Raw genomic sequence first — 25844 nt, forward strand, 5'->3', positions numbered from 1 at the left:
TTAGGCCCTATTTGAATGTTGAATTGAATTAAGATGAGTTAAATTATTTATAAATAATAGTGAATTTAGATGGTAAAGTGAGTTTTATAGAACTTATTTAAGATAAATTTATATGTGCTTGAATGCTAATATGAGTTTAGATGTATTTATAGAAATTAAAAAAAGATTGTGGATCTCATGTGTAAAAATGTGTTGAGTTGAAAAAAGTTGTGAGTTCTACAAATAAATAAGTTTTGAATTAGGATGAGTTTAAGACTGCGTCTAAATGTTGAGCTGCGCTGAGATAAGTTTAGTTCTTTATGAGATGGTGAAATAATTTTTGTGGGACTCACTTAAAATGAGTTTAAATGTATTTAGATGTTAAAATGATTTTAGATTTATTTATGAAAGATTGAAAATGGTTATGAATTCCGTGTGTAAAGAGGTATTGAGTTGAAAAAGATTGTGGATCTCAAGTTTAAAAAAATTTTGAATTTAGATGAATTTAGTAATTTGATAGGAGTGAATTAGATGTTAGACTCAACTTAAAATTAGACTGAATTAAATTGATCTTAGTATACTCTAACAATCAAATGGGGCCACGCGTAAAGAAATTTTAAATTGAGATAAATTTTATAAATTTAAAGTTATATGTTTAGATATTAGATTCAGTTATCAATTCAGTTCAACTTCCAAACGGGCATGAGATATTTAGATCATTTCAGCATGTAATCAAAAGGGCAAGCCTGACTTTGAAATGCAATACATATTTGGTTTGCTACATGTATACATGGACCAAATGCTCGGATGGTTTTAAACATATACATATAATAAAAAAAAAAAAAATGAAGACAGTATTGTACTATACGTAGCAGCAAACTCACAACATTGGTAAGATAAGCAAGAACAAAAACAGCAACAAACCAACAGGCTGTTGAAGTGATCCAACTCCACTCAACTCCCCTGCAGCTGTAGGCGTATTGATCATGATCCTAAATTTGCAATCTCCTTCCGACGGGTCTGTTTGCGTGAGAATTGAAAGGCCTGAGAACTTGCAGGCACTGGCAACCTGATTCTGTATTTGATAATAACTGTTAAATGCATAGGAGATATTCCCTCGAGCATCCAAAAGTCCGCATGAAGTGCCATATCCAAGACTAGTGCAATCGGCGTTTGCACAAGCGTAACTGACACTAGGTGCAACCTGTGGATCATCAAGACTAGCCGAGGGGGACATGACACACCATTGCTTGGCCAGATACTGTACATTACTTGCTCCAACCAAAGCGTTCGAGCTGGTTGTAAGGCTAAGCTGGTATTTGGGTGATCCATCGAAGTAAAACAGCCCCCAGTGGCGTTCAAAATTACCTGGCTGAATGCTTTTGGCATCTTCATCTATAAGACTGAATAAGTAAGCATCTAGGGGACCGGATCTCATTGGTGTCCCCTGCCCGGCATTATACCGGGACATGAAACCTTGGTTGAACTTCTGGCCAAATTGTATATTTGCGTTTTGATCTCCATCAGTGGGCCACCCAATTTCTCCAACTATTATGGACATGTTTCCATATCCAATTTTCTGCAAGGTCCACACAAGGGTATCATAGTTTGCACTAAACATGTCTTGATATATTCTTCCATCATCATTTATGGGAGATGAAGTGCCATCAAAGAAGGCATAGTCAGCAGGAAAACTGGGATTATCATAGAGGCTGATAAAGGGGTAGATGTTGACAGTGAAAGGAGATCCATTATCATTCAAGAACTTAACGATTTGCACCATGGTATCGCGGATGTTTGCACGAAAATCACCCTGAGAAGGTATGTTTGTTGAACTCTCGTATACATCAGCATTGAGGGGTACGGTGACTTTAATCTGACTGCTCAAACCAGCTTTTATAAGGGCTGCCTGGATATTTTGAACAGCAGGAAGAGTTATTCCTTCGTAGGTTCCATTAAACGTTTCCAAGAATGGTTCATTTCCAACTGCAACATACCTTGCAAAGAATATATGGGAGGTAAATTTAACAGGAAACATAGACTGCACACTAAATAAAACAAGACGAGCAGATATAAGAACCACTGAACGTAGATAACCAGAATGGGTTTGCCCCCAACCTTTCTCATGCTTTTTACAGTTTGGTAAATGTTGTCTGGGAAACTACTCTGTTCGCCAGACGTATTCTCATCAGTATGCTTTTATCCAAAATTTTATCCAGAGTTTTGTAAAAAGTATCTGGAGCATACATTGTTAAATAGCAGGCGCGCGCGCGCACACATATATGTCAATCCTGGAAATTACTTCTTCACCAATTGACTAAGCAAAAACAAAATGAAGGCAGCAATCATCACAAATATTGTAGAGTTAATTCCCCAGTGCAACAATTTGCACTTTAAAAGCAAACAGAATGTATAGTAGAATGCATCGTTTGGAGGGACAGGCTCCATCTATCAACTGAATTGATAAAAAATAATCTCCAGATTAGGGAAAAATGATGTTGGATAGATAGCACTATAGGAAAGCGCATTGTCCATGCCATTTACCAAATACCCTCAAGGGTTGGAACCAATAGGATAAGTGTGTGTGCCTCTGTGTGTGTGTGTGTGTGTGAGAGAGAGAGAGAGAGAGAGGAGGAAGGGGGGGGGGGGGGGGGGGGGGAGGCTTAATTGTATATCCCACAGCTTATTTAGGTAAGGTTTATTCAGGTCCAAGCTGTGTAACCTATATTAAAATGAAGCCGCAGGAAGACTACAGCAGTGTCAGATCAGAGTAGGTCACACGGATGTTTAGTTTTTTGGCTCAGTGTAAACATCCTAGAAAAAGGCGTTGTCACCGCGTTGAGATACAAAATAAAGGTACTTAAATCTTCTTCAAACAGTAAGTGAAATTCCATTCGTAGATGGAATACCTAATGATAATTTAATGTGAAAAAGGAGGTCGAAACTTATTTAGTTTTTTTTTTTTTTTTTTAAGAAAAAAACAAGAAAAACTAAGGGGCAATAAGAATCAAAGATGATCTACATTTCAGAATAAAGAACCGCACTAGAACTAGCGTGCAGATAAAAAGAAATTGTGTGAAGTTATGCAACAGAAGGTGGGGCAACCTAGTCAGTCCTTCATTGCCTACTTGCCCGGCAATTTTCTTTGAATAAAAAAGGTTCACCATACCAAAATTTATCGTCAGCAAACAGGAAAAACTAATATAATTGCTGCGCAGATAATCGACAAACATTATAAAATGAAGAAGATGCGCTCCACGTTAGTACGGAATCTTATGATTAATTGAGTTTGCTACTAGGGCCAATAGCTGTAAAGAACGTGTGCTCAACTGTTTGTTTGGTTTCTGGGAAAAAAAATTAAAAAATAGAACTCAGAAAGAGACATACAGGGTAAGTTTTATCTCAGATTCTCAGTGGAGACGTTCTCTGTTATTGCACTGTATTCAGAGGTGCAAGTTTTAGCAATCTGACCAAAGCACACAAATTTATGTAAATATGAACCTTTTGTTTGTTCTCGATAAAATAATTCTTCAATTGGAATTCAGGACTTTTCATGAATATCATGCGGTGTGGCAAAGATACATGAAAACACTTTTCAGGCATTTTGTTGCCCCAATAAGTAGCCATGGGTGATAAGATTCATCGTATCACAGCCATCATACCAGGTTGATCTGTTCGATGTAAATAACTATTAAAATCATAAGAACTTCAACTTTGTCAAGTTATACACACAGCTGGAGTTGGTTTCAAAGTTACCTGATGTCTACCCCGTTGGAAGAGACGTGCGCCGAAACATTCTTGGCAACCCAATTCTCAGCTGCTTGAACACTATTAGCCAAAGTATTAAGCATGTCATTAGGAATACCAACCATCACCTGAATCCCTGAGTTCCTCAGAGCGTTCAATATCGTGGAATCAGCGTCAAAGAGCTTAACTTTCTGAAAACCGTTGTCCTTCAGCATCTTCACCACCGTTGCAGCTGGCAGAGGGTGTGTTAACTGGGTTCCCCAGTTAACTCCGATTCCATTAACTGAACCCATAAAAAACACAGTGAATAGCAACCACATGGCGATAAGAACCCCAGCAAAATCCACGCCTTTCAACAACCTCATATTGACTTTATCAGGATACGATGCCGATTGCGGTTGTTGGCTGCAGAAAGTACTCAAAACTATATGGGTATTATGAGTAGATGTTGAGTTTAAAGCAAAGGATTGGCTTTAATACATGGGTCTTGAAATCGAAGTTGGTTTTATCCAGAAACTGGTCAGAGAGAGAGAGAGAAAGCTAGGGAACAAGGCGGAGAGAATCTATGCCAAAGCAGCAGCATCTTTGTTGAAAGGGGTTTAATTCTTAATGTCCAATAAAAAAAAGTTTTCATCTCGATAACTTATCCAAAAACAGAAATTTCCAACATGGAAATCAAGAAACAGGGAATCTTTTTTTTTTCTCTCTTTTTTTTTGAGGGGGCGGGGGTGGGGACTGGAAAGAAGTTCAATAAAGCAGAAACAGAAAGGGAGGAGTCAAAGACAGCAGGAAGAGACGAGGAGCTCACGCGGAAACAAAATACATACATTCATCTGAATATGAAAGCTCATATTCAAAAGCTATAGATGTACTATTCTGAACGGAAGCGAAACAGAGAACTCCCATGCCTCAAAATTAACTGACTGTAACAGATTCTAACCATACATTACTACAGTAAAAGCTATCAACTATTCTGGAAAGAAAAGAAAGAGAGAGCTGCCATGCCTCAACACCATCACTGGCAACTCCGACCATAACCAAAAAGGACCGGAGAGTAGAGAGAGAGAAAGAGGTTTGAACTTGTAAGGGTGACATTTTTTTTATATTATAAAATTACCCATTAAGTATTGTTATAAAAGAATAAAGTTTTATTATATTCTTGCGTGATGGATAAACAGATTCCACCAACAGCCAACAAAGCTTTTTTATCCATCTATTTTAGCGCTGTCAGCTTGTCACCTTTCCATCTGTCCCGTGAATATTGATTTGATAGACGCACTTCACAAAAACACCTTAACCCAAAGGACTTTCTCTTCTTGACGAGTGCTGATTGCAATAACTCATATGAGAGTCTTCTAGACATTTCCCAGTAATTGTCTAATTGAGGTCGCTGTCTAAGGCGGGTTTTGTCAAAATATTTTAATTTAAAATTTTTATTTTATTATTATAATTTTTTAAAATTTTTATATAAAATAAAATGTTAGAATGTACAGCAGAAAGTACCTCAGGCTTAGCTTAAAGAAATGCTCTACAAGTTTCTCCAGCGCGGCAAAAAACCAAGCATTTTCTCTTAGTGGTAAAGTGTACTACGTAGTTATAAAACTAGAGTAACACTTAATAAATCCACAGCCTATAAACTATTTCAAAAGAGAACAAGTGAGAGAGAGATTTTCACTATTGTGATTGATACATCAATATCAAAAAGAGGGGGCTATACGGCTGGCCTTTATACGCTGGAAACGCATGGCTTAAAGCCATGCGTTATAACGCATGCAACCAAAAGGGGGGGTCTGCCCGTGTGGGCGCCCCCTCCATTTAACATAAAATAAATAAAATTTTAATTTAACTTTTTAAAATTTTAAAATAATAATACTTAAAAATAATATTTTAAACTTACATTCCATATCAAAATTCTTATTTTACTTACTAAATATGTTATGAGTCTCGTGTATATTTAAAAGCTTTTACAACCTATCTCATATTATTTTATTATTATAATTTTTAAATAAAATATAATAAATAATTTAAATTTTTTAAAAATTAATTTAATTTTTTTAATTTTAAAATAACAATAATATTTTATTAAACTTATCTAAAATTATCTCACTTTATTTTATGTCTGAATACAAACCACCTTTCTTATTCCATAACTCATTCTGCAATGTGAACCAAGAAAAGCAGATAAAGATAGTCCCCCTCCAATCTTTTCAGGAAAATGCTACTCTTTTAGCATGCAAAAATGTTAAAAATTATTATTGAGATTTTTTATATTTTTATTTAATAATTAAATATAATATTGTAATTTTTTTAATATTTGAAAGTGTTTAAAATATACATATATAACAAATTAAATTTAAAAAAAAAAAAAAAAAAGGCTAACAGAAGACTCCAGCAGGAGCTTCCAGTGGAGTAGCACCACCTTTTTTTTTCTAATTTAAAAAATTATTATTATTTTTTATTATTAATAACAAAATATAAAATAGTTTCAATTTCTAACAAATTTGCCAACCGTCATTACCTTAAAAGATTTTGCTTCCTCCTAAGTAAGAATGATTGTTCCCTGTTTTTCTAATCTTCTGGAGCCTATTCTCAGCGTCATATATATTATATTTGTCGCGTCCTTTATACGTTTGGTGATCCAGACGAGGATGTTACGTAACGCATATTTTAAAATTATTTTTTAATTTATTTTATTATTATTAAATTAATTAAATTGTTATATTTATCATATATACATCACATATTTGTTATAAAAAAATAAAAAATAAATAGACTATTATATTATCATATATACATCACATATTTGTTATATATACATCACATATTTTTGAACAAAAATTCAAAAATATTCTAAACTCAGTTCTGCTCAGACTTCAATCTGGATTTATTCTTAATTATTTTAATTGGAATTGAATGTGTCATTGGACTAACTCAGTGACTCCAATCTGATCTGATTCTGACTTTATCCTCCAATCCAACTTCTTAAAAATATATATATATTTATTTATAAATTTATCATATATACTAGTATAATCATATAATTATATTACCATAACTTATATAGTTAGATTCAATAATATAATAGTATAAGCTAATTATTATAAAATAATATACTTATACTATAATATAAATAGACTAATGATAGTTATTATATATAAACATTATAATATTACTAACATATATAATCAAGTATAAAAATAAGTTAGACACTAATATCTAAATAAGCTTACTATAATAAGTTAATAATACATATACTAATTTATTAAGTATGATAACATATTATTAGACACTAAAATGTTTAGTATATAATAATATGTAATACTATAGTATAATAATATGTAATTAGATATTAAAAATAATAAGGAATTCTATAGTATGATAACATGTAATTAAACATTATAATACAAAAATAAGTTAAATTTTAATATAAAAGTAAATTAAACAATAAACAATGTAGTTTTAATTTTTAATTATTTCAAAAAATTACTATTTAAAAGTCCACAAATTTATTATTAATTTTTTTTAAATTGACTAAATACGAAGCTAAACCTCAAAGTGCTACTGCTTTAAATATCTCGTATCTGGTCCTGTACTTCTATTTTATTCCTCAGTGGGTATTTCTCAGTCTAACAAGTTCAGAACTGAATTCAAAACAAATCCCTAAATATATATTTCCTACGTACCATAATTGAAACAAATAGAGCGTAGTATTATCTCGCGCAGTAGATGATTCGGTAATAATTTTACAGTTCATTTTTTGTCATCTAGATACTTTTTTTTAGCTTACAAATATTTTCCTCACGTGGAAAGTAATACCTTTGCGCTGTCTTTTGGATTACGGCGGCGGATGACGGATCAAAAGTTACACACTTTTGTGTCGAGTAAATTGCACAAGTAAAGGTCAATTAAAAAGCTGATGAGAGATTCTTTAGTCTCAATTGGTATATAAAATTAAATTTATAAATTAACGTGATTTATTTTAATATATTAAATTATAAAATTATTTTTATTATAAAATAAATTTAATAAACCACATAAAAATATATTAATTTATATTTTTTTTATATAATTTTTTTTTATATCCGTAACACTTCTATAATCTAATTTTGTAAATGGATGCTTTAGGTTTAAATTTCTCCCACTTTTATATATATATATATAAACAAACTAAAATAGAAAATAAAATTTGCGTATTGGCTGTGTCTAAAAGGCATGCTAATGAGGCAGAAACTATCGATTCTTCCAAATGGAGAGGTTTGTGTGTGGCTCTGGTGATGTATGAGAAAAAAAAAAAAAAAATTGATGTATGTGATATTATAACTTTATAATAAAATAAGATAAATATCTTAGTCACAAATATATCTCATAAAAATAAATTAATAAATTGATATTATTAAATGTGATACGTTAGATTATAAAATTATTTTTATTATAATAAATTACTTTTATTATAAAGTAAATTTAACATATCATATGAAAAGATATCAATTTATTAATTTATTTTTTGCATATCTTTTTGTGGATATAGTACTTATCATCAAATATTTTTTTAATTGAAAATAATAGTAAATATATCTTTGTGCACGTAATATTTTTTTAATGTCTTTGCACCATATACTATCCACATGATATAATTTAAATATTTATAAGATTCAAAGTTTAAAAGTTATATTCCAAATAAAATTATATGTGCTAGAAATGCATTAAAATATAATTATTATGTGTATCAATGATTCAATAATCAATTATAAGATATGTATTAATTGTATCGTTGGCAGTTGTTGTTGACTTAGATTTCGATAACATGGAACTTGGCCCATCAAATTAGCAAATGGCCGAAACATAGCAACAGATATGAACTGATTATCGAATTAATTATGTAGGCCAGATTAATGCTTGAAAATGAAGTACCCTGTCTCCTTGTTACCAAAATTCTGTGGCTTTGATATATAGTTTTTGTTATTCTATGTATTAAAAAGTGACATGGCAAGCTGTGGACTGAATGTTATCGGGAAGCCAGTCATGAACATGTATGATTCTTGTCAAAATTCTTAATTATTGATAAGAGTTATTTTGTTTTCAAGCGGGTGCATAAAACATACAATCAATATAATTTAAATTGTAATATTTGATTTGTATGATTTAAATTTTAAAATATATTTTTTAATTTAAATTATATTATGTAAACACTTTATTATATCTGTTCTATACACACATCACACATTTGATAATAGAGTTTTGTTATTTTTACAAAATAATTTGATAATATAATATTAATGATGATATCCACATATATAATAATAGGAAAATTTTAATTATTATTCTTTTTTATCATAATTATTTGATGCGACATTAAATGAAAGACTCACAAGTGAAACATAATAAATAGCCTTAAATCATTTCTCGTTTATTTCCAGAAATGAAATGAATTGATATTAAAGTTGAATAAAATATTATGAAAATACATAGTTTTAATATTATTTTTATATTGAGATATGAAAAATTTGAATTGTTTGTTTTATTTTATGTAGAAATTTGTAAAAATTGTAATAATGAGATAAAATTTTTATAAAAATAAACGATGCCTTAATATCACATCATGAGAAAATGTGAAGACGACAGTAAAATGAATTATAAGTAGCATTACTTGTAATAATAAATAGCCATAGAGATAACACGTACGTTACATTGTATTTAATGCTTATTGTAGTCAATACTTTATGTTTGGATACAATAAGCGTTTAATTTCATCTCATATTATATAATCATTATAATTTTTTTAAATTTTTAAATAAAATATAATAAAAAAATATAGTCATTATCTATTTTCTCATAATCTCATAATGTGACATTAGATGATAAATTTATAAATAAAATATAATAAATAGTTTCTAATTATCTAATACTATATCACGAGATGATAAGAGAATACTGAAAAAATTAATGATAAGTAGCATTACTCATATAATAAATATTTTAACATTTTTAATTTTTAAAATTGTGATGACCCGCTTTTGAGTGTATTTTCGCTGAAATAATTTTTTTTATTTTAATTAATATATTAGTTATTTATTTTAATTTATTTACGTTTTAAAATTGATTTTTAATTTAATTGATGTTGTGTTTTATTTCTTTTAGTTGTTTTGTGGTTTTTAATCTCTTTTTGGTGGTTTAGTTTTGTTTTCCAAAATGAGGATTGGACCTCATCTTTTCCCTACATCTCTTTTCCTTTTATCTTCTTTTTCCTTTTTCTTTTTTCTTTTTCCTTCTCTCTTTTTCCTTCCTTTTTCTTTTTTTCTTTCTTTTCTTTTTTTTTTCTTTCCTTTCTCTCGCTCGAGCCCCCCCGGTTTCTCTCTCTTCTCTCTCCCTCACGCCAGAACGCTTTTCAGCCCAGACCGCCGTCGTCCGGCTACCGTTTGGCTCACCGCCGGTCTCGTTCGAACCCCCTCCCTCCGGCGCACATTCCCACCAAATATCTTCCCCTGCCGGCCGGCCGTTTGGCCGGAAAAGCTCCTCAAAGCCCGCACGGTTTTCAGCTCGATCCGCCGCCGTCGCTCCACCTCCGGCCACCATTTCTTCACCACTTCATCACCGGTCCCTTGCCTTCCTAACCCACCCATTTCCGGTCTCCAACGACCACCCAAATAGCTCCCACGAGCTAGCTTTCATTTTTGAAAAATCCGGCCTATTTCCGGCGATTCCGCCGCCACCCACGGCCAACCACCACTTCCAATAGCTTCACAACCATCCCTAGACCATTCCCTATCAATTTCGTGTCCTAGTTTGTCCCCGTTCAAAAGTGGGTTTTTCACAACCCACGGCCACAGTGAATTTTCACTGTGACGTTACTTTTCCGGCGCCGTTTGCAACGCCGCGTGTTTTCTAGAATTGCCATATAGCGCTGTAAGTATTTTCCAAACCCTATTTTCAGATTTAAATATATATTGCTCTTTCAATTATTTAATTTGCTGGTTGGTTGATTCCGGACTGAGTCCGAGGAGTTCGGGGGTCGGATGGATGGAGGACGGAGTGGCTTGATTTATTGTTTTATGGTTGGTTGTATGTTTTGGAGCATTGATAATTGCATTTGCATGGTGCATGCACGTGTATTTTATTTTATTTGAGAAACCCTGTTTTGTTAGCGTGATTGGATTTTCGGGTGCGTGTGTCTCACGAGCCCAAGTCGGGATGGGTTATTATCTCGGTGGAGCTCCTCTGGTCACTCGGGAGTGGATAATACTGAGTGACGTCCCCTGAGTTGTCGCTGGGTGACGACGAGAGCCGGGCTAGAGGATGGCCCGGCCAGGTACGCGCGGGGCGCGAGTCTGGGCATCGCTCTATTCACCAACTCTGTGGCCCTTCGCTGGCGAGGGCTAGAGGATGGCCTGGCCAGGTACGCGCGGGGCGCGAGTCTGGGCATCGCTCGTTAGGTGTCACATGCGCGGTCCTTACCTGCGGTGTGGCACATAGCCAGGGTGTGCGGATAATCCCTAGGGGAGATCATGGTGCATGCATAACCGGTGTGTTTTTTTGGTTTTGAGGCTTTTGATCCATTTTCTGGAAAAATGATGGTTTGGGCCATTATCTGGGATAATGGCGAGGCGTGGTTTTTAAGAATATGTTTTTATTGGGCCAAATGGGTTTTTGGCGTGCGTGGTAAAAATGTGGTTTTGCGGGGCATGTGCATTGGTTTTTCTTGCATCCATGTTGTTTGAGTGCTATGTGTTTTTATCTGGTGGTGTTTGGGTTGACTTACCTGCGGTACCATTTTTGGTTCCGTAGCTTTTGGTGCAGAGTTCGAGGAGGAGGAGGAGGCTGAGCCCGAGGATGCGGCTCCGCCGGGTTGCTGATGCTATGTTTTATATTTGTTTAAAACTGTATTTGTGTTTTTGTAATATTTTATTTATGTACGTTTTAAACAGCTTGTATTACGTTGAGAACAATTCTGGTACTTAGTTATGACTTTCATTATCCGTTGCGTGTTCTTCCGTGCATATTTGTTGCTTCTGCACACACTTGGCACCGTCGATGGGATGGTGACCCGGGTTGTCACCATCCGGACGTCTCGATTTCACCGTGTTCGGGCGTGGGGATTTGGGGGCGTCACAGGTGGTATCAGAGCGGTTTGGCTCTGGGTAAAACCACATGTCCCGTAGGCAGTACCAGAATGCTTTTTAAAGTTGTGTTTTAAAAATTATGTTAAGTACAGTTGTTTTATTTGTTGGAGCTTGTTTGTTTGTTTGTATTTATTTGGTTATGTTTTTGCAAGCTGGGTTCTTTTGTTTCTTGCTGGGGGGTGTGGTTTTGTTTTTGTTGGTTTTATGATGGTTTTATTTGTTTTCTTAAAGGAGGGTCAAGAGTGGTGTTGTGGTAGGAATATGGGGAGACCAAAGAAAAATACTCAAGAGCCACAGGACAATACCTCCAGGGATGACTCCCTAGCTGAAGCAATACGGCAGATGACGGAATTTATGCAACAGAGTGCGAGGTCTCAACAGACAGGGCCTTGGCCACCACAAGGACCTTGGCCACAACAAGAGGGTCCTTGGCCACCATCAGGAGGACCTTATCCACCGTCAGGAGAGCCTTGTCTGCAACAAGGAGGGTTTTGGCCACAACCAATAGGTCCTTGGCCATATCAGGGAGGGCCTTGGATGTATCCAGGAGGGTCCAGTAGCATGGTGCAAGCCGGATGCACCTATGAGCGCTTCCTGGCGCATAGGACTCCACACTTCACTGGAAATGAGGATCCACTCCAGGCTGGAAAGTGGATCAAAGATTTGGAGAAAACTTTTGAGGTGTGTGGATGCACTGAGGCACAGCAAGTACTTTACGCCAGCTATCTCTTGCAAGGTACCGCTTCTGATTGGTGGGATACCAAGAGGGTGCTGTTGGAATCTGAACTGGGATCTTTCGCTGCAGTGACCTGGCAGCGTTTCAAGAAGGAGTTCAATGACCGCTTCTTTCCCGCATCGGTAAGGAAGCAAAAGGCAAGAGAGTTCTCCAATCTGGTCCAAGGGGGCGCGACAGTGGAACAATACGCTCGGAGGTTCATCGAACTTGAGCGATTTGCTCCTCACCTTATCGCCACAGAGGAGATGCGAGCTGATCGTTTTCAGGCGGGACTGCGCCCTGATATACGCCGTATGGTGGTCAGCCATCGGATATCCACTTTTCAGGAATTAGTGGATGTGGCCACTCTGGTGGAATGAGAAAACAATCTGAGTATGGGCTCCCCTCCAGGGCATAAGAGGCGGAGTTTTTTTGGTGAAGGAAGCAGCTCGGGTTCGCCTCAGAAATTTGTTCAGCGGACCGGGACTCGACCGCAAGCATCCTCAAGTGTTCGCATGGGAGGACGTGTGCCTGTATGCGGAGTTTGTAATAGAGCCCATGTGGGTGAGTGCCCTTCTGGTGGGGCTCGATGTTATAATTGTGGCCAGCAGGGTCACTTTGCCCGAGAATGTCCAAGAGCAGCTCAAGGAAGCCGTGGAAGTGGACGCGGTGGAAGAACAAACCCGAGACAAACAGTGCAAGCCCGGGTTTATGCTGTCACACCCGGAGAGGTGGATGATGAGGCACCAGCGACCCATGATGCTGGAGTAATTACAGGTATGGTTTAATTTAATTTTAAGTTGGATTTAATTTTTGGTGTTTGTGGTTATTCTTCGTTTTTTGGATTTCATGGGTTGATGTGTTTGGTTCAGGAAGAGTCCATTTGTATGAGTTTTATGCTTGTACCTTGTTTGATTCCGGTGCTTCACAATCGTTTGTGTCTTCCACGTTTGCACGGGTGTGTAATTTGGTCACGGAGCCGTTGCCGAAGTCTATGGTAGTGGCTCTACCCGATGGTGAGATGGTGTGGTGTTCCAAGGTTGCTTTGGGATGCCCGTTAAATTTTGAGGGAAGATTCCTGAATGCTGATTTGGTAGTGTTTAAGCTGTTGGGTTTCGATATCATTCTCGGGATGGATTGGTTATACCGATATTCTGCGAGTATTAATTGCAGAAGTCGGATAATTAGCTTTCAGCTTCCAGATGGTGATTGTCTGGAATTTGCGGGGAGTAGATTAAAAGAAAAACCGATAATTATATCGGCGATTCAGGCAAGACGAGAGATTGCATGGGGAGCGGATGCATTCTTGGTGCAGATGGTGTCCACGCCGTCTGAGAAGAAGTCCTTGGCAGACATTCCAGTTGTGGAAGAATTCCCCGATGTGTTTGTGGATGACTTGCCCGGACTACCCCATGTTCGGGAGATGGAGTTTGTTATAGACTTGGAACCTGGAGCGGCTCCTGTGCATAAAGCTCCTTATCGCATGGCACCGGCTGAATTGAAAGAGTTGAAGACTCAGTTGCAAGAACTGGTAGAGAAGGGATTTATTCAGCCTAGTACGTCGCCGTGGGGTGCACCAGTTTTATTTGTTAAAAAGAAAGATGGAACCCTCCGTATGTGCATTGACTATCGGGAATTGAACAAGGTGATCATCAAAAATAAATACCCTCTCCCGCGGATTGATGATTTGTTTGACCAGCTTCAAGGAGCAGCCGTGTTCTCTAAGATTGATCTGAGGTCGGGATACTACCAGCTGAGAATCAGAGACCAGGATGTGCCTAAAACTGCTTTCAGGTCGAGGTATGGGCATTATGAATTTAAGGTGATGCCGTTTGGGTTAGCTAATGCCCCTGCAGCGTTCATGGATTTAATGAATCGAGTGTTTCGACCTTATCTGGATTCCTTTGTGGTAGTATTTATTGATGATATACTGATTTACTCCCGAGATGTTGAAGAGCATGTGTATCATCTTAGTCTGGTACTTGAGAGGTTGAGAGAACACCAGCTATACGCCAAGCTAAGCAAGTGTGAATTCTGGTTGGAAGAAGTTAAATTCCTTGGGCACGTAATTTCCCGGGACGGAGTGGCAGTTGATCCTAGTAAGGTAGAAGCCATTTTGTCATGGCAGCGCCCGACAACAGTGCGCGAGGTCAGGAGTTTCTTGGGGCTCGCCGGTTACTACCGAAGGTTTGTAGAGGGTTTTGCTCGCCTATCCGGACCTCTCACAGCTTTGACTCGGAAGAATACAGAATTTGTTTGGTCAGAGAAATGTGAGAGAAGCTTCCAGGAATTAAAGAACAGGTTGACAACGGCACCAGTGTTAGCACTCCCAGAACCGCATAAGCCATTCGTAGTCTTCAGTGATGCGTCTAAGTTCGGTTTGGGTTGTGTCCTTATGCAGGAAGGACGGGTTGTAGCCTATGCATCTCGTCAGCTAAAGGACCATGAAAAGAATTATCCGACGCACGATCTAGAATTGACTGCGATTGTTTTTGCCCTTAAGATCTGGCGGCACTTCTTGTATGGGGAAGCTTGCGAGGTATTTACCGATCACAAGAGTTTGAAGCATTTGTTTTCCCAGAAAAATCTGAATATGAGGCAGAGGCGATGGCTGGAGCTAATCAGTGACTATCAGTGTGAGATCAAGTACCATCCGGGGAAGGCTAATATAGTTGCTGCTGCTTTGAGCCGAAAGTCGCATTTGGAAGATGAAGCCGAGCCGTCAGAATTGGAGTCGTTGCTTTGTGGGATGAGAAGGCTCTTTATAGAGAGTTCGCAGTAAGTAGAGATTTTGTCTTCAGTTCTTGATATTCGGGTAACTGATTTTGAAGAATTGAAAACTCTCCAAAGAAAGGATCCGAAGCTGCTGAACATCAGGAAGAGAGTCAGAAAATCTCGAGGCCCGTTGCACTATAGCATGGATAGTGATGGGATACTTCGGTTCCGAGATCGCAGAATGGTCCCTAAGGACTCAGATTTCAAAGAACGGATCATGGCGGAACCTCATGCGGCCCCGTATTCAGTTCATCCCGGCAGTACAAAGATGTATCGGGACTTGAAGAAAAATTACTGGTGGGATGGAATGAAGAAAGACGTTGCCTTATATGTGGAGAAATGTCACACATACCGTTAGGTAAAGGCCGAGCATCAGAGACCTGCAGGTATGCTCCAACCCCTCCCTATTCCTGAGTGGAAATGGGATGATATCACGATGGACTTCGTAGTGGATTTGCCGAGAACGCCTAGTGGGAAGAATTCTGTTTGGGTGATTGTGGACCGGTTAACGAAGAGTGCTCATTTTCTGCCTGTTAATAACACCGACTCTTTGGGTAAGTTGACCCGTTTGTATGTCAAAGAGATAGTACGGCTACACGGCATACCAAAGAGTATAGTGTCAGATCGAGATCCGAGGTTCACATCGCAGTTCTGGAAGAGTTTGCAGGCAGCTTTGGGTACTAAGTTGAAGTTCAGTACTGCTTACCACCCGCAGACAGACGGTCAGTCAGAGCGCACCATTCAGACCCTGGAAGACATGTTGCGAGCATGTGTCATGGAATTCCAAGGAAGTTGGGAAAACCATTTGCCGCTCATCGAGTTTGCATACAATAACAGCTTCCATGCGATCATTCAGATGGCTCCCTATGAAGCTCTTTATGGGAGAAAGTGCAGGTCGCCCTTGTGTTGGGATGAAGTTGGGGAGAGTAGGGTAATTGGACCCGAAATAATTCAAGAGATGCAAAACCAAGTCCGGATCATCAGAGATAAAATGGCGGCAGCTCAGAGTCGCCATAAGAGTTACGCTGATACCAGGAGGAGAGAGTTGTCGTTTGAAGTTGGTGATTGGGTTTACCTTAAAGTCTCTCCCATGAGAGGTGTTAAGCGTTTTGGTAAGAAGAGGAAGCTAGATCCGAGGTACGTCGGCCCTTTTCAGATTCTGGAGAGAGTAGGGTCCGTCACCTATAGAGTTGCTTTGCCAGATTATTTTGGGGATGTTCATGATGTCTTCCACGTATCATCCCTGAAGAAGAGCTTTGGATAGCAAGAACCACGCTTCGTCGACCCAGCGGGTATTCAGCTGCAACCGGATCTCACTTATGAAGTTGTTCCGTCGCAGATTTTGGATTGGAAGGAGCAACAGTTGAGGTTTAAGACGATACCTTTAGTTAAAGTGGCTTGGGGAGATCCGTTAGCTCAAGACTTCTCTTGGGAGCGAGCAGCGGACATGAGGGAGCAGTACCCGTTTTTGTTCGAATAAGGAAGGTATGTGTCTTAGTCTTGATCACAGATGGTTTATGTGCTTTCTTTTGGCTTGTTTTAGGTTGGTGGTTGATCTGCAATTTTGAGGACGAAATTGTTTTTAAGGAGGAGAGGATGTGATGACCCGCTTTTGAGTGTATTTTCGCTGAAATAATTGTTTTTATTTTAATTAATATATTAGTTATTTATTTTAATTTATTTACGTTTTAAAATTGGTTTTTAATTTAATTGATATTGTGTTTTATTTCTTTTAGTTGTTTTGTGGTTTTTAATATCTTTTTGGTGGTTTAGTTTTGTTTCCCAGAATGAGGATTGGACCTCATCTTTTCCCTACATCTCTTTTCCTTTTCTCTTCTTTTTCCTTTTTCTTTTTTCTTTTTCCTTCTCTCTTTTTCCTTCCTTTTTCTTTTTTTCTTTTTTTTTTTTTTTTTTTTTTTCTTTCCTTTCTCCCGCTCGAGCCCCCCCCGGTTTCTCTCTCTTCTCTCTCCCTCACGCCGGAACGCTTTTCAGCCCAGCTCGTCGCCGTCCGGCCACCGTTTGGCTCACCGCCGGTCTCGTTCGAACCCCCTCCCTCCGGCGCACATTCCCACCAAATATCTCCCCCTGCCGGCCGGCCGTTTGGCCGGAAAAGCTCCTCAAAGCCCGCACGGTTTTCAGCTCGATCCGCCGCCGTCGCTCCACCTCCGGCCATCATTTCTTCACCACTTCATCACCGGTCCCTTACCATCCTAACCCACCCATTTCCGGCCTCCAACGACCACCGGAATAGCTCCCACGAGCTAGCTTTCCTTTTTGGGAAATCCGGCCTATTTCCGGCGATTCCGCCGCCACCCACGACCAACCACCACTTCCAATAGCTTCACAACCATCCCTAGACCATTCCCTATCAATTTCGTGTCCTAGTTTGTCCCCGTTCAAAAGTGGGTTTTTCACAACCCACGGCCACAGTGAATTTTCACTATGACGTTGCTTTTCCGGCACCGTTTGCAACTCCGCGTGTTTTCTAAAATTGCCATATAGCGCTGTAAGTATTTTCCAAACCCTATTTTCAGATTTAAATATATATTACTCTTTCAATTATTTAATTTGCTGGTTGGTTGATTCCAGACTGAGTCCGAGGAGTTCGGGGGTCAGATGAATGGAGGACGGAGTGGCTTGATTTATTGTTTTATGGTTGGTTGTATGTTTTGGAGCATTGATAATTGCATTTGCATGGTGCATGCACGTGTATTTTATTTTATTTGAGAAACCCTGTTTTGTTGGCGTGATTGAATTTTCGGGTGCGTGTGTCTCACGAGCCCAAGCCGGGATGGGTTATTATCTCAGTGGAGCTCCTCTGGTCACTCGGGAGTGGATAATACTGAGTGACGTCCCCTGAGTTGTCGCTGGGCGATGACGGGAGCGGGGCTAGAGGATGGCCCGGCCAGGTACGCGCGGGGCGCGAGTCTGGGCATCCCTCTATTCACTGACTCCGTGGCCCTTCGCTGGCGAGGGCTAGAGGATGGCCTGGCCAGGTATGCGCGGGGCGCGAGTCTGGGCATCGCTCGTTAGGTGTCACATGCGCGGTCCTTACCTGCGGTGTGACACATAGCCAGGGTGTGCGGATGATCCCTAGGGGAGATCATGGTGCATGCATAACCGGTGTGTTTTTTTGGTTTTGAGGCTTTTGATCCATTTTCTGGGAAAATGGCGAGTTTTGGTTTTGAGGCTTTTGATCCATTTTCTGGGAAAATGGTGGTTTGGGCCATTATCTGGGATAATGGCGAGGCGTGGTTTTTAAGAATATGTTTTTATTGGGCCAAATGGGTTTTTGGCGTGCGTGGTAAAAATGTGGTTTTGCGGGGCATGTGCATTGGTTTTTCTTGCATCCATGTTGTTTGAGTGCGATGTGTTTTTATCTGGTGGTGTTTGGGTTTACTTACCTACGGTACCATTTTTGGTTCCGTAGCTTTTGGTGCAGAGTTCGAGGAGGAGGAGGAGGCTGAGCCCGAGGATGCGGCTCCGCCGGGTTGCTGATGCTATGTTTTATATTTGTTTAAAACTGTATGTGTTTTTGCAATATTTTATTTATGTACGTTTTAAACAGCTTGTATTACGTTGAGAACAATTCTGGTACTTAGTTATGACTTTCGTTATCCGCTGCGTGTTCTTCCATGCACATTTATTGCTTCTGCACACACTTGGCACCGTCGATGGGATGGTGACCCGGGTTGTCACCATCCGGACGTCTCGATTTCCCCGTGTTCGGGCGTGGGGATTTGGGAGCGTCACAAAAATAATATTTTATTTAATTTTTAATTTTTATATCAACTCATTATCCAAGTAATGCTTTAATATATCAGGTCTAGAATGAGTTTTTAATATTCAAATTGTTGAATGCGTTTTAAATAGAAAATTGTATGAAATCTCAATTAGCTAAATAATATATATATTTTTATATAAAAGATAGATATGACATGTGAATTTTAGTAATATCATGATTATTGACAATAAATATTGTAACTTAAAATAGAAAAATATCAATAAATATTTAAAAAAAATTGTTATATAGGAAAATACTTAAAATAGAAAAATTGCAATTTTATACTATACGTCATTCGGGCCCAGGCTGTTGCGAAACTGGAGGTAGAAGCTGGGTCATCTTATCAATCTACCTCGTTAGTTGGGCCATCTCAATCAACTCTTGATAATGCCAGCACCAGTCTTTAATTATTTTCTACTATTGTTTATCGTTAATATTCTTAACAACTCGTCACCATCATATTATCTGCCCTCTGGTTCACTTTCTTCCAACCGCATGATGACTATGATACTGTTTTTTTGGCATCTCAACCTCACATTGAATCCTTTTTCTTTGGCTATTAATCATTTTTTAATTTGTTTAATTTATATTGGTCACATACATTTATGATTTATGCTCTGAAAATAAAAAATAAATCCCTTTTCCAAAATTCCTTAGAATTTATATTTATATATATTTAAATCCAAAGCCAGAGAAGAATGTTTAATGTATTTTTTTTATAAATCTATTTAAATTATGTCCATTAGAAAAATGTAAAAATATTTTTTTATAGATTTTAAATATATCTAATTTCAAAACTAGAATATTATAAGAATATTTAATATTATCTATTGAAAAAAATATTATTATTAAAAAATGAAAAATGTTGTTGTGCCATCCGGATGGTACCCTTCAAGGGTACCGCTCGTGAAAAAAAATTTAATTTTTTTATTTAATTATTAAAAAAGTGATTTTAAATATATTAATATATATATATATTTTTTTAAATATTTAAAAAGTTAAAAAAAAAATTATGTCCGGACGGTGCCCAAGATAAACACTGGCGGCATAGTACCCCTGGCCTAAAAAAATTAATACAGAAATTAATGAACCTGCTAGGACCTACCTAGAGTTGACACTTCAATAAGTATATAATAATATTTTTAAAAAAATATTTTTTTTAAATATTTTATAAAAATATTTTATTTTATAATATACGTTAAAAAATAGAAAAAGTCTAACCGCAGTCGTGGGATGTAAACGGCTTGCTGACGTGGATTCCACTGAAAAACGCACCGTTTAACTTTAAATGAAAACTCTCTATGCTCACTCGATTCCCTCCCTCTGAACCCCTCTCTGCTCTGTCATTTCGACATTTCCTCCCTTCCTTTGGTTCTCACTCTCCCCTGTCTCTGCTGTGAACTCTCAGAAATTTCCCCCCTTTCTCTCTGGTTCTATCTCGCTATCGTTGCTCTGCTACGAAATCTCTCTCTCTCTCTCTCTCTCTCTCTCTCTCTCTCTCTCTCTCTCTCTCTCTCTCTCTCTCTCTCTCTCTCTCTCGTTGTATACGTGTCAGCCTGAGTGCAGGAACTCTCTCCGTGTCCATTTTAGTCCGAAATCCCCGTGTCCATTAGCTGCAACTAACCCTTCGAAATCCCTTCAAAATCCCTTCCCGTTCATCCAATATTGAACCCTAACCCTAAGCAGCCTAGGTTAGACCGAAACCCTAACCCCCTAGATCTAACCCAAACCCTAACCCTTCATCCCACACTGAAACCCTAACCCGAACCCTAACCCTTCATCCCATACCGAAACCCTAACCCTTCATCCCGAAACTGGTAATCAGTCGCACCTCTCTAGGTTTTTCATTTACATTATCATGGTATTTTTGCATTATGGTATTGTTATATTTTTGCATTTTTGTAATTTTTCTATTTGTTGTATAGTTGCGATTTTTTGTATTTCATTATTTTGTGTATTTGCAAGATTACCATTTCATATTTTCTTATTATAATGAATATTTGAAACTTGGACTATCGCTGTTTAGGAGAAATGTATTTGGTTTCGTATGATTTCTGTTTAAGTAATGAAAATGGTTGCAAAAGAAAGGGTGTAACGTGAGGAAATTCCCAGGAACATGAGGATGGATCACACGGCTTATGGTTTAGGAGTGTGGGATTTTTGTTGTTTTTGAAAGTAAGTGTGTTTGGGCTGGACTTACTGATTCAAGCCCATAACCTATTCTTAGATGGGTTGTTTTGGTTTGCATGTTTCTTGACTTGCAAAGATTTGTGACTCTTGCATGTTTCAGTTGTCTGTTGTACATATGTAGCCTTTGTTTTCTATAGAAATTTTGCTGTCAATGCTGGACTTAATGTTACAAGAAAATTTATTATTGATCGGTTGTTTGGTTTGCATGTTTATTGACTACCATATTTGTAACTCTTGCATGTTTCAGTTGTTTGTTCTGCATCTGTAGCCTTTGTTTTCTATAAAAAAATTTGCTAACTTTGTCTTATATTTTGAATTCTAAACATTAGCTTTATAAGTAACCACACTATTATTTTGTCTTATTTGGATAGTTTGATTTACTGTATTAATAACAAAACTAATATATTGTATAACAATTTTGTGCATATTGCCATGCCTTGGGTGTCACAGCTAACGGTAAGACCTAGTTGTGACACATAATAGCCATCAACATGCCTCTTTTCTATCCCCCTTTTTTTCTTATTTTGTTAATTTTATTTTTGGTTCTTTGTTTTATACCCTCCCTTGCGTAGCCCACCCCTGCATGTTTTTTTTTTTTTGGGTTTATGTACTTAGTGGGAAACTTGAATGATAACACTAAACTATTAGGTCTCCTAAACGGGGTAGTTAGTACATATCTTCATTGCTTTAAAGTATGCCATAGCTGCAGTGTATATGTCTTTGCATTCAAGCATATATATATTGTCTGATATATACTGATGTGGGGCTCTGTTTACTGATTATATCATGATAGCAAATGAGTGCTGCTTCTCATTTTGGGTCAAGTTTGGAGAGACCACTATGCTATTGTGGCTCCCAAGTGAAGCTTCGGATTTCTGGAAAAGCAAATACTTTTGGCAGAAGGTTTTTCAATTGTCCAAACTATAAGATGAATAAACAATGTGATTTTTTTGAGTGAATTGATCTTTAAAGTGAGCAAAACAGTTACTGTAAGTTAATGTTGGAGTTAGCTGAACGGAGGCATGAGAGGGTACTTTATGAGCGACTACGCATCGAAGAATCCAAATTAAAAGCATTGGAGAAGAAGTACAACCGAGTCTTCAAAGTATTAAATATGACATGGTTTTTTTTTAGTAATAGTTTATGGTATACTTTTGATGTATCGAACCAATTATAATGTATCTCAGCCATGTCTACAACTCATGTAAGACGTTGTACTTTTTTAATTATCTAGGTTGATTAGTTGAATGTAGTAAATGTGTTGAATGGTGTATTGACTACAATATTGGAGGTTTTTTGCAATTTATTGATATAATTTTGATGTATTATAATTTCTGCTGTTTGAGTCTGGTTTGATTAGAAATTTTGGTGCTGTTGCTGAAATTTTGATACCCAATTTCTGTTGTTTGAGGATGTTTTTTGCAATTTTCATTTCTTACAACAACCTGCTTTCGATGAAGAGAACTTCCAATAAGTTAGTAAAATGCCGAAGTGCACCTGTTAATTGGTATCCAATTGTAATCAGGAACCCAAGTCGTGTGTAACCTTATGAGGTATGCGTGGCATTTTCTCCTGAACCCTTGTACGTGCATGCGAGATTGAAAAAGACTAAATGAGTTTGACCAACTATTTCACTCCAAACTTGTCCTGTAATATTTTCCCAATGCTTTAATCCTCCATCACATATTACGAGAACCCAACTTAGGAAATTTACCCCCAACATGGAATGATATAATTTTGACCTCCCATAATAACCACAAATTGGACATAACCTCCTACTCCAGCTTCTTCATAACCTGTTCTTAGATGACCAAATAATACAATTTTTCATAAATAACTTGTTTATGGAACATAAATATTACCATAAATATTACGATAATTTCTATAAATAATAAACAAAATGGTACTTATACCCCCTCCAAATATTTAATCATAACATGTTTAATTTCCATAACTATTACAATATTCCATAACCTGTTACAATTTCCATTAATATTACTCACTACCCCTTCCAAAAAATTATGTAAACCCAATAGCCTCCTCTTTCTATCCACATACATAATTACATCAAATACACAAAATATCACCAAATATTTTGTGTAAATCAAAAAATAACCTTTTACTATCCACATACATAATTATTGCACTGATACAAATATTTGCCATAAGATGCAACCAATAGTTTATCTGACCTTCATTCTAATCACATATTGCATTTTTCCTATATAATTGAAAATAAAAAAACTGATCGTTTCTCAACCATTTGCCACTTTATTGCCACGCTTGTGCTCCATCTCCACCCAGTGAGCTCTCGCTCCGCGACATCCAATCAAAATATATCTGAGTTGATAGATATCCAACCATGTGAAGCTAACTATCTTCAATGTGCAAAGTTTAGAAATCTTACACTTTCTTGAATACCAAACATGGGATGAGACTGCGTGGCGCTAATGCTGTCCATAACATGTTAATAGAAAAACATAAATTTATTAGCAATTTGAATATTGACCAACCAACCATTAAAATAAATTCATAGTTTGATCTATTTCTGATACCTGCCCTTTCTCCAGAATTGGTGATATCTACTTCTAATGCCCCAAATAAATTCCTGCACATGCCCATGGGAGCTGTATCTCCTTCATCTCGCTAGCAATAAAGTCCAATGTTTAAATACTCACTAGAAATAAGTGAAACTTTATCTAACACACATGAACAACAAAATGGTTAAAACATCCACCTGTTTGCGCTTTCCTCCCGCTTGTGCTTTCTTCTGTTTGGCTTTAACCTTCCGCATATCTGTCTCCATCTTAGATGCTCTTCTAAGAGATGGGGGTCTCCCTTTCCCTCTGACAACAAGTGGACTCTTTACTTGTTGTGAACTACCAACTGCAGTAGCTGTATCCAGTGTCGTAGCAGGTTCCAAATCTGTTACTTGCAAAGATATGTTAAATATTTTTTATAACACATTGATATTATTATACATGAAAAAATAAAAGAGGGATTAACCTTCGAACCTTTTTCAGAGTTCATAGATAACGGGCTACGGTTCTGACGATATAATCCAGTCATCTCATGTATCCTCTTCTTTGCATCTTCAAATTGCTCGTTAGATTCTACCACATAGTCGATCATCTCATAACACATATTCCAAATAATTGAATGTCTATTACCATTTGCCCTCTCATCCCCTGCATCGTAGCTACTTCGAATTAATGTGTATCTCCTCTTGATGTCCTTTCTCTATCGATCTACAATGTAACTTTCTGGCAATGATTTTATATCGTTTGATTTGAATATAGCCAAAATATGCCTACATAATATCTCTCTCATCTGAAATAACCCACATGAACACTTTGCATTTCCTTCATCGACATTAAAATCCACTGAATATGTAACCTGTTTTGTGAACTCCTGAATACGAATTTCATCTTCTACCAAATAAGACTTCATTACCCCATCCGATGTCTGTAGAGCTGGATCCAAATCAAGCACACTAATTACTTGTTGTTGAACTTATTTAAATTTAGCATTAGTGTACATCTCTTGAAATTTCTTTTCAATTGGAGATCTAGATACGCAGGGAATGGTGCTGCTAAATGACTGGAATTCTACCTGACATTCATTTTCAATTTTCTTCTTCAATGCATTATCAAACTGATCAACAAACTCCTTTAAATTTGTCTTCGAATGGACATAACCGTCAAAAAAGACGTTCATACTCTCGCTTCGTTGGGTTGTACTCATTCCAGTCCAAAAGTGCTCTTTTAGGAAAACTGGTACCCAATGCTCGCGCTCGGAGTATAAACTTTTCAACCAAGTATTCTCATCTAAGTGGAATGTGTTAATAAACTAGGACCAACCTTTTTCAAACTCGTCAATAGTTTGTGTCTTGTACACACATTTTATCAGCTCAGTTTTCAGGCCACTTTTGTAGGCAGCATATGAACCCAATTTCTTGGAAACTTTCTTGAGTATATACCATAAGCAAAATCGATGTCGAGTTTCTGGAAATACGATCGCAATTGCATTTTTCATTACTCTATCCTGATCAGTAATAATAGTCTTTGGAGCTATTCCGTCCATACATTGCAACCAAGTTTGGAATAGCCATGTAAAAGTCTCTGTGTCCTCACTGGAAATCAACCTAGCTCCCAAAAGAATCGACTGTCCGTGGTGATTTACACCAACAAATGGTGCAAACGGCATCTCATACCTATTAGTCAGGTACGTGGTGTCGAATGTGACGACATCACCAAAATACTTATACGCAGCCTGACTACGTGGATCTGCCCAAAAAATATTTTTTAACCTTCCATCATCTTCTAAATCCATCAATGCAAAAAACCATTATTCTTGTACTGTATCCTCATAAAATAATCACGAAGTGCTTCAGCACCACCTACACCAAGTCGTAGATGACGGGCTTTATCGATATAATTGCGACAATCATTTTTCAAAAATAGCAAGTTCTCGAAGCCACCTGCTCCAACTACAAGAGATCCGTAACTCTTGTTCAGTCGATTATCAGTTAAGTCGT

General features: G+C 37.4%; 1 protein-coding gene and 1 long non-coding RNA gene across 2 annotated transcripts; one reads left to right on the forward strand and one right to left on the reverse strand.

Annotated features, from left to right (window-relative positions):
- Window positions 1–708: 708 nt before the first annotated feature.
- LOC122318878 (glucan endo-1,3-beta-glucosidase 5-like) lies at window positions 709–4813 on the reverse strand. Its single transcript, XM_043136597.1, has 2 exons — window positions 3736–4813; window positions 709–1976 (listed from the first exon to the last, which is right to left on the reverse strand). The coding sequence occupies exons 1-2, from the start codon at window positions 4089–4091 to the stop codon at window positions 860–862; spliced, it is 1473 nt and encodes a 490-aa protein (XP_042992531.1). The 5' UTR covers window positions 4092–4813; the 3' UTR covers window positions 709–859.
- A 15632-nt stretch (window positions 4814–20445) lies between these two features.
- LOC122318312 lies at window positions 20446–22635 on the forward strand. Its single transcript, XR_006244797.1, has 2 exons — window positions 20446–20956; window positions 22101–22635. It is a non-coding gene; the product is annotated as an uncharacterized LOC122318312 (long non-coding RNA).
- Window positions 22636–25844: the final 3209 nt, after the last annotated feature.

The sequence above is a fragment of the Carya illinoinensis genome, chromosome 8, assembly GCF_018687715.1.
Source record: "Carya illinoinensis cultivar Pawnee chromosome 8, C.illinoinensisPawnee_v1, whole genome shotgun sequence".
NCBI lineage: Eukaryota > Viridiplantae > Streptophyta > Magnoliopsida > Fagales > Juglandaceae > Carya > Carya illinoinensis.

Bases quoted from the DNA above. Each gene is read 5' to 3' on its own strand.
- LOC122318878 (XM_043136597.1), bottom strand. From the start codon at position 4,091: ATGAGGTTGTTGAAAGGCGTGGATTTTGCTGGGGTTCTTATCGCCATG. The intron at 1,977-3,735 runs GTAACTTTGAAA...ATTCTTTGCAAG, and splicing joins TCCAACGGGGTAGACATCAG to GTATGTTGCAGTTGGAAATG.